The 9918-nt window shown below is 33.5% G+C and overlaps 1 protein-coding gene across 1 annotated transcript; it reads left to right on the top strand.

Moving 5' to 3' along the window:
- The first annotated feature begins 1357 nt into the window (after positions 1-1357).
- LOC131856542 (uncharacterized) lies at positions 1358-9430 on the top strand. Its single transcript, XM_059208366.1, has 2 exons — positions 1358-1517; positions 8181-9430. The coding sequence occupies exons 1-2, from the start codon at positions 1358-1360 to the stop codon at positions 9428-9430; spliced, it is 1410 nt and encodes a 469-aa protein (XP_059064349.1).
- The last annotated feature ends 488 nt before the right edge of the window (positions 9431-9918 follow it).

The following is a 9918-nucleotide window of genomic DNA, read 5'->3' as shown; positions in this document are numbered from 1 at the left end:
CCCTCCAACCTGCATTGGGTGATGGCTTTTATGAGTGCTTCTGCCATGATTATGAACAGAAAGGGTGATAGTGTATCACGTTTCCTAATTCCTCTAGAAGATTCAAAAAATCCTTGTGACTTACCTTTCACAAGAATCAAGGACTTTGGGGTATTAATGCAGCTCCCAATCCATTCTATCCATTTACTTTGAAAGCCAAATTTGTTAAGGACAATGAGTAGGAAACTTATATCTACAAGATCATAAGCTTTGAGGACATCCAACTTCACCATCATACTGGGTAAACACAGCTTCCTTGTAGAGTAAATTACTTCATAAGACACAATAATACCTTCAACAATCGATCTCCTTGGTGAGAAACCACTTTGCTCCTTTCATATTCAATAGTAAAAAAATTAGTAATGTAGGACTTAAATTATTTATATTTTAAAAATGTTTTTCATAATAACTATAGTGAGAGAAAGTTAACTCTTAAAAAACTTTTAAAATTATAAAATAATAATATAATATTTTTATTGTACTAATGTAAAAATATAAAATTTAATATAATAATACAAATAATATGAAATACTATAATAATAATAATATAACAAAATAATAACACAAGAAAATATGATAATATTAAAATATAATAGATAATCTTTATATATGTTTTATAACAAATATGGCATAAGATAATATAATAATAAAATAATATATTTATTATAATACATATAATGTATTATAATAATTTTAAATGCATAAATATGTTAGATAGAAGAAATAATAGTTGCAAAGTCTAAAAAACTATTAAAAGTAGTTGTAATTCTCTTGTACCAAAATTTCTCATTAATTTTTTATTTTGGTATAATTATATTTTTTAAAGATATTTTTCATTCTGTTTTATTATTTGTTTTTATTTTAAGAAACTTTTTTATTTTATTAATAAGAAAAGGAATAATAAGATAGAATAATATTTTTTCAAAGGTTTATGATGATTCAGATTTAGACCTTTTGTAATCAAGTGTGTGGGTTCCACATGCCAATCATTTGGAGACTCATTTTTAAATGAGGATGGGTGTACAATTAATTATAAAAATAATAAAGTGGTAGTGGTGGTGTACATAGACTAATAAAATTATGTTCTAATATAATGCAACACATTAGTGTTTAATTTATATTGACATAAAATATAAAATATATGATTTTTTAATGAAATAAAACAACCCATTCAAAACAATTGATTTGTATAATATTCTATAAGGATCCATAATAAATGTTAATCATTAATGTTAAACATCCAACCGATTCAAGAATAAATCAACAATTAAAGTTGCCAAATAATCCGGTCCTCCATGAAGGGCTTATTGTGCTCATTATGGACTACACCAAAGCCCATGAAGTTATGCCCTCTCTCTCTGAGAAACGCCAAATCCCTAATACTAATATGCAAGATGTCTCTGATTCAGGTATGGAGATGGAGGATAATGGGAGTGCCAAATCTCTTGTTGATCCTTATTATAAGTCAGTTGAAGAGGGTGAGATGTTGGTCACTCTTGGAACCCATAGTAGCAAGAACCCCCTAGATGGGCTGCAAGTAAATATAAATTAACCAGCAAGATGATTTCTAAAATTGAGCCTTATTCTAAAAAGAAGAAGTTTGTTGCTAAAGACTATGGTCCCAAGACCTTGGACCAGGAAATCAAATTGGACATTCCTCTTAATGTCCTGGAGGAGAAGCAGGGGACTCTACCTAAAGATGTGGATAGTGGTTTATAGAAGGAAAGTTATCTAATGAATCTGGTGATGGAAGTGACTAGAAGCTAGGTCAACTGTTGGAAGTGGGTGGGGAAGGAGATTGATACCTCAAAGAGGGGATTAAGGAGATAATTGACATCTTCACTAATTCACCTGAGCCTAGTAAAATAGAGAAGCTCGTGATCATGACCCAGAAGCTTTCCCATGATGTTGAGGTTATGAAATGTAAACATGAACAAATAATTGAGAAGGTTGAGTAGTCTATGGAGGAGATAAAAAAGAACCTTAAGAATCTAGTTGACATAAGCAAGGAGGCCATGAATAACAGTATGGAGGGGCTAGAAAAGATCAATGCCACGGTGGTGGAGTACAAATGATAGTGATCATGATGACAATAACAGAAAGAAAGATCTGGGTAGTGAAGAATCTATTGTTGGCAGCAATAAAACTACGGGCCCTAGTTCCAGGACCAGAAGAAGGAGCAGCAATAAGGGTACCTCCAAGTTCATTATGGAGGAATTGGAGGAAATCAAAAAGGTTACCATCCAAAAGAACAAGGAGTTGGTACACTTGCTTATTTGAGTACTTTTGTTTTGTTGCTAGTTGTTTCTTTTTGCTTTTGTATTCGATCTGGGGTGCTCCCATGTTTTGTTGTTGGTTTCTATTTGGTCGACTGATGGCCAGGTTCTATAAAACTCTTGGTTTTGGGTCCATGTAAAACCCATTTATCTTTATCAAAAACATCAACAAATATATGAAAATTAATAGAATTTTCAAAAGAATGTGTGCAAATTTCTGAAGCAAACAGAGAAAAAGCAAGGCAAAATTGACTTATTACTACTATGTTAGTAGAATTATGACCACCTCAAAAAAAGATATCAGTTGATTGAATCTATAATATAAATTGGAATTGATTGATCCCAAATAGATATTACATGGTTTTGGGGGAATGAAGAATGGGTAGTCCAAAATATAATCGAGTATAACAAGATTGGCGAATATATATTAGCAACGTAAGTGGAGAACTACTTAACAAATAAATTTTGCATGAAGTGGGAGAAACATACATTATAAGGGAATTTAAGTATGGCTCCAACACATGATTAGATATCTTAATGTTTGCAAACAAGAAATACGTTATTGGGCTGATTGGGTTTTAAGGATTTGTTATCTTATTTAATAGTGTATACAATTGGTTTTTTTGATTGGTTACTTATTTCTCTAATAGTAATGTGATAGCAACATCTTCATCTCAAATAGTTCATCTATATCTGTTAGAGTAATCTTTTATTAGCTAATAATTATTTATTTAGTTATTAGTCTATTATACTCTATGCTTAAGCTAAACTTATGAATCTTATAATTCTTTAGGATTTTTCTCCTTTAGGGTTTTGAGTATCCTTTTATAAGGATTCTCTCTTCGTATTTTCATAACAACTGTAATTATTGAATTGCATTCTTGTTGCACAATCAATACGACTCCTCTTTTTTGGATCTCTGAATTTTGGCCTCCATAGCTTTCTTGCTTCTCTCCTTCTATGATAGGTTTGCATGTAGGTGATCTTTGGGAGCTGTAGAGTTGATTTTTCTCAAATCCAATATGGTATCAGAGCTCCAGATCTGCATGCCCTTGTTCTCTTCACGAGAGATTTTGGGCCTTGTTCTTCAGATCTATGTATTCGGGGATTTGTGCAGTTGGTTTTTTTTCATTTCTAGGGGTAGCTGATCTTTTTGGTATATTTTGGTGCCAAAAGGACCTCACAGTTGGGTTCAGAAGGCTGAGTCCATGAATTTTGATATATAATTTTCCTATTTTCGGTGACAAGGGCATCTAGGGCATGATTTTTTATTGGTACATTTTTTGAGGCATGAAAAATCCGTATGGCTGTACCTGCAAATACGTCAGAAAATTTTTGTCAAAAAAAAAGATTACCCTCTTTATGCTCTATAAGAGGGTTTTTTTTTTCTATTGATCGTAACTTGGTCATACGGAGACATTTTTTTAAAAACCTTATATCGTTGGAAAGCTCTTTCCGAGCTCTATCCAGAACTAGTGGTTTGAAATTTTGATTTTGTATTTTTGATGGTTTTTTTTTTCTGTCAAAGCCATAGGTTCTTTTTTGCACTCCGAGAGACATCACTTGAGCATCCGAACTCCATTTTTCCAAAAAATTATATTGTTGGAAAGCTTGTTCTGTGTGCTTTCCAATCACGAGTGTTCTTTCCAGATTCTACTCCAGGTATATTTTATTCAAGTTTTTGCTTTTCAGCACTCTGGTGAATATCTTCGATGTTTCAGATCTTGGGATCTCTTTCTTTGAGTAGGATGTCTTGTCTTTGGTTGTTCTTTCTATTTCCAGTCATTTGTCTCTTCTTTTCATTATTGTATTTTATTTATGTAAATGCACTGAGATAAAGTGCCATCGTGCATTATATACTTGAGATCTTGCACATCTTGTTCCTTATTGTACATGCACTATTTATAAAGTGTTATGGGGGGTTTGATGTTTGCCTTTGTTTGTCATCTACCTTTGTCACGTGAGTGTTCCTTCCATGACACTATGTACTTTCTTTGCACCTTTGATGTTCTTGGTTCTTCTTCATGCAGTTCTTGATGGTTGTTGTTTTTAGTGTACCTGTCCCTCTCCCTTTTCAGCATTATGGGGAGGTTTGTCCCGTTGTTCTAATGCTTCCTTGGTTCGATTGATCAGCTCTTCAGGCTTTGTTATTTCATGCCATTTGTATCTTTGAGTTCAGTTGTTTGCCTTTGTTTGCCATATGATTCTAGTAGTGTCATTTGAGGGCACTCATGCAGATTATAGTCTTTTCTATCTAATCATGTTCTATTTCAGTGGAGGTTCTTCAGATCAATAGTTACTCTTTGACAGTGTTTGGAGCTATTTCATGCTTCAGTGGTGTTCTTCATGCTTTTTTAGTCCTTCATTTTTTTTTAGCTACTCCTTAAGTTCATCTTAAGGGGGGGTGTTAGAGTAATATTTTAATAGCTAATAATTATTTATTTAATTATTATTCTATTATACTCTATGCTTAGGCTAAACTTAGGAATCTTATAATTCTTTAAGATTTTTCTCCTTTAGGGTTTCGAGTATCCTTTTATAAGGATTCTCTCTTTGTATTTTCATAACAACTGTAATTATTGAATTGCATTCTTATTGCACAATCAATATGGCTTCTCTTTTTTGGATCTCTGCATTTTGGCCTCCACAACTTTTTTGCTTCTCTCCTTTTGTGACAGGTTTGCATCTAGGTGATCTTTGGGAGTTGTAGAGTTAATTTTTCCTCAACTCCAATAATATCTTACTATCAGCATAACCCTTGCACCCCCTTATTGTGTAGGTGCTAGTTAATATATTTTAAAAATATTTTTGGATTCAATTCTCTATGAATTTTTTGCAACAAGATTTTGATCACACTCTGTGATCCATCATTAGAATGTAAGAGATCAACTACATGAGTAAATGTAGAATCATGTATGCAAAATCTAGAATCATAGACAAATCACGTGAATCATAATTAAATATTTTATGATAAAAATAAATTTTAGTATATATATATATATATTGATATTATTTTAGAAAAATAAGAAAAATCTAGTAATTAATTTATTTTAAAATGTGTATAATAAAATGTGTAAAAAATTAATAAATATGAATTAAAATTAATTCTCTGTTGAAATTATTCATGCATAAATAAGACTAATTAATATGAAAAAAGGTCTCTATGTGTTCAAACTATAATAATTGAATAGAACTGATGTAATGCCTATTAATTAGAGGAAGAGCACAAGTTACATTCATGTTCTAATAACCATTCATTCCTTGCACACCCAACCACCCAATTACTAACTTAAAAAAAGCCAAAAAATATAGAACTAAAAGGCCATTACTAATTTCACATGTACCAATAACTACTCATTTTTTAGCATTTCCAGATCATAATTGACCCATTTGTGCACCTTTATTGGTACTCATAGCGCATGACTATTGGTGCATTTGTATATACGTATTCACAATTTTAAGTGCACGATTATTGTGTCATATTTAAGCAAGTATCAGTGACAGTTTGAAATGTGTACTTTTTGACCCTTGTGTGCATGACAGATCCCATAATGTGCATTGTTACTTTTAATCTTATGAAGATCCGGGGGGGGGGTGAATCAGTATTAATAGTAACTTAAACTTTGAACTCAAAACAAACTTAAATAAGATTTGAAACCTCTTAACAGATATCTCCACTTCTACAATTAGATCTAACAACCTTTAAATCAGATTTGCTAAAACCATCAATCACAATTATCAACACTTTTACCTCTTAATCAGTCATACCAATTTGATCATTCAACTAATCAACCTTATCAATCTGATGAAGTTCTTTATCTAACCATTTCTTATCAGTACTGGCAATAAAATATCATAACCGGTGCATGAAAACATAAACACTATGAAAGGACATTCCACACATGAACACCAAGATTTTTTACGTGGAAACTCAAATGAGAAAAACCACGGTGGGAATAGGTACCCACAATAATTTGTACTCTTTTTAAGTACGCCCTATTAGGAGTCACCTAGTTAAGGGATTTGCCTATCACTCTAGCTAGGAGCTTAATGATCTGTTAGGATCAACCTAGTTAGAGGATTTAAACATTCTTTTGTGAGCTGCCTTGTTAGGGGACTTAGATGACAAAGGCCTTTTAGGACCTACCCGGTTAAGAGATTTATGTTGTTGTAACTGTTAGGGAACAACAATAAAAAATGATTTGTTACTTTGCACTTTCAGATTGCTAAATCAGATCCAGTTATGCTTTACAATCTGCAACACTCAGGCAAATATCTATCTTCTCTGGGACGGCTTAAATCATTCTTCTAATGCCACCAACACATAAAACATCAGTTTCTTCGTCCTAAGTATCCATATCAACTAAGTCGGCCATAAAACCTAATTACATCTTGAATTTACAATACAGATAATATCGGATCAATATCCATATCATCAGTTGAGACCCGGTGTTGTTTCCGACGAAGAATTAGAAACTATCTAGGCCGCTTTCAATAAGAGGTGACGAGGAAGAGCACCTTGCCGCCATGAGCGTTGGTAAACTGATTTGCTTCTAAATTTAGGATAATCCTTAACTATCTGACCAGCTTCATAATACAGATCTGGGTCCAAGTGTGATTACCTACTTTTAAAATGCTATTAATAGGAAGATCTTTGCAAATATCTAAATAAACAAGAATCCAAGCAAAGGTTGGTGAGTGAAAGAAAAGATGACCATCTCAGTCATCAAGAAGCATTTAAACAAGCTCTTAATTTCTTCATAGCATGACTTGATCCAAAATTCAAGCAGAAGGTTAGGAAGTCAAACCCAAACAGGAATGATACTGAAAGAGTCGATGATGGGGTTCAAAGCAAGATGCCAATGTTTTAACATCAGTGAATGTTACCCTAAATCTACAAGTAATCACAAAGGGAAGTGTCTGAATTCTCTATAGAATAAGAAACAGTGAGGAAACCCCCCTGTCCGCAGGGATGTATGTCCAAATTATTCTCTATTCTGGTCAACATATTTTTGTAATCCATTCATGTGAATCGGGGAGGATGGGCGACAGGTCAGTGAAACAAACTGATCAGTCCTCTAGCGAAATAATCCTCCCCTTAGATCACTTCTTCCTCGAATTCTATTCAAAGGGAAGTTTGGTGTTGGTGAGGGATATCTTACCCAACGGGAGGGCTGCGAAGCATTTTGCCCCAGATCAGCTTAGTAGTTGAGATTTCATATGATTGACAGGAATGGCAATGGGGAAATCAGCACTTCCATGTAACGACCACAGTGTAGACGTTGATGTCCTAGCAAACATCTATTTTTCCGCCTTCATTTTGCAAAAACATTGGTATTGACCTAAGCAGAAGCCAAAGCGTTCGAATCATAAGTGGCCCTGACCATGGAGGCGATGATGGATGAGTAATAAATCCACTTGCAAAGGACGAACACAATAAGGTTTCAGAGGGGCGCTGACCAGGTTTTGAAAGCTATGGGGGAGACTTTTTCTTGGGATAAAATATGTTTTGACTGACTTTGGACTTATATTTTCCCTTTTGACTTTGCTGCTGACATGATTCGATTTTAGACCTAACTGGATGTTTTTTTAAACTAGTCTTAATAGTTACCATCCTTCTTTATATAAATTTATGGAGCCCTCCTTGATAAATATTCGGATCGCTCAATGTATTCAATTTTTTGTTTAAGATATTTATAAATAAAGAGAGTTCTGTTTCCAGTAGTCAAAGATAATGGAAAAAATGTTTCTAAAATAACATTTTCTAATTTAGTGAAAGCATTCAATATGATCATAATCACATTGGTTGATTTTTTTAAGAAATTCAGCCTTTTCATTTTTAATGGTTTTCATTTCGATGTACAGAGGAGATGGCTCAACCAGACATGCCTGTTTATAGCAGCCTCAAAAATGAAGTAAATTGTGGAGTTCAAACACAATGCAATGTTTCAGATGAATCGTGGCATATCGAAATGCAGAGTATGTTCGAATGTCCAAGTAAAATGTGGCAAGTGTCAGAAAATGTTTGTATTTACAGAGTGCCTAAACCTATAATGATTTCTAAACGACAAGCATACACTCCTTTGGTTGTAGCGCTTGGGCCTTACCATCATTTTAATGCTGAATTCTCTACGATGAATTCACATAAACTAGAAGCAGTCCGTAGAACACTAACAAGGCTTCAAATAGATTTGAGCACATTGATTTCAGAGATTCAAAAGTTTGAGTGTAACATCAGAGAGTGCTATGAAGAATCAATAAACTTTGATGGAAAGGCATTATCTCGGATGATGGCAATGGATGCTTGTTTTATTGTTGAATTCTTTAGATCGAATGAAGCAATTGCTTTCAGCCTTGTTTTTCAAAATAATAACACCATGTTTTCTGCCATAATGAATGATATCATGAAGGTGGAAAATCAAATTCCTCTATTTATTCTCTTGGCTCTACTCGAGTTGGAATTTAAATCCCGAGAAGATGCAACAACAAAGTTGGCTGAATTGCTGAGTGTATATAATGTGTTCAATGGATTTCCCTTTTCAGTTTCACGACCTGATAGTCCTAATACATCAGAACTTAAGAGGCACATAGAGAAGGAACGACCTCCACGCCATCTACTTGATTTGTCTAGATTGGTCGTTAATGATCTGTTAATAAGTACAAGTGCGGAATCGGGTATTGCTGTTGAAACTGAGATAACAGGTATTGCTGTTGAAAGTGACCGCTCTGGTGGCAACAATGACCATGGACGCTGTTGGCGGTCGATGAATATGAAACTACCTGATAGGCTCCGACAACTCAACTGCATGAATATGTTTCCTCGTCTTGATAGGAATCTTTCTTTCAATGAGGTGTCAATCCCAAGTGCCTATTTATTAGGCCAGGCTGGAATCGAATTTAAACCAGGCCAATTGGGATTTGAAAAGGGGATATCCGGAAAACGTACTGTTTTACTCCCTGAAGTCCACTTATGGGATAGCACAGAAACAGTGCTACGGAACCTGATGGTTTTTGAAGAGTGTCAATATTGCTCATGGTTTCCAGAAGATAAATGCTTAAACAATAGTTTTTATTATGAGAATTGTTATGAAGATTTAAATAATTCTATTAGATAATAAACCATTTGACGAGCTAAAAATAATTAGTGCTTCTTATATTTCATCATTGTCATCTTCTTGCTTCTTTACACATTGAATTGTATTTTAAGATATTACTGAGAAAGAAGCAAGCACATAATAATTGAAGATAATCAAAGATGACCCTAGAAACTTTCATATAACAATCTCTTTTTATTAGACTTGATGATTAGTCATCTTTTACATTAACATAAACCTCTTTGAAACAAACATTGAGACACTCATAAAATTAAATAATATATCACAATAGAGAAAAGAATAGACAACCTAAACTCAACAACTTAGTGATACACATAATCCTTTTTAGATAAAGGAGCATCATAATATTATAATTTATTGTAAGAATGTTTAGCCTTTTGCAACCTCATTTCTAAAATATGTATAAAGAGAAAGAAGTAGAAAAAATAAACAACAAGAGTGGAAAGAAGATAGGTAGCCATTGAAAATCAAAGTTTACACCTAGAGTA

Source organism: Cryptomeria japonica, chromosome 7 (assembly GCF_030272615.1).
Source record: "Cryptomeria japonica chromosome 7, Sugi_1.0, whole genome shotgun sequence".
NCBI lineage: Eukaryota > Viridiplantae > Streptophyta > Pinopsida > Cupressales > Cupressaceae > Cryptomeria > Cryptomeria japonica.
The sequence above is the reverse complement of the archived record's forward strand: the minus strand, read 5'-3'. Positions and strand labels throughout refer to the sequence as shown.

Bases quoted from the DNA above. Each gene is read 5' to 3' on its own strand.
- LOC131856542 (XM_059208366.1), top strand. From the start codon at position 1,358: ATGGACTACACCAAAGCCCATGAAGTTATGCCCTCTCTCTCTGAGAAA. The intron at 1,518-8,180 runs GTGAGATGTTGG...TTCGATGTACAG, and splicing joins TTATAAGTCAGTTGAAGAGG to AGGAGATGGCTCAACCAGAC.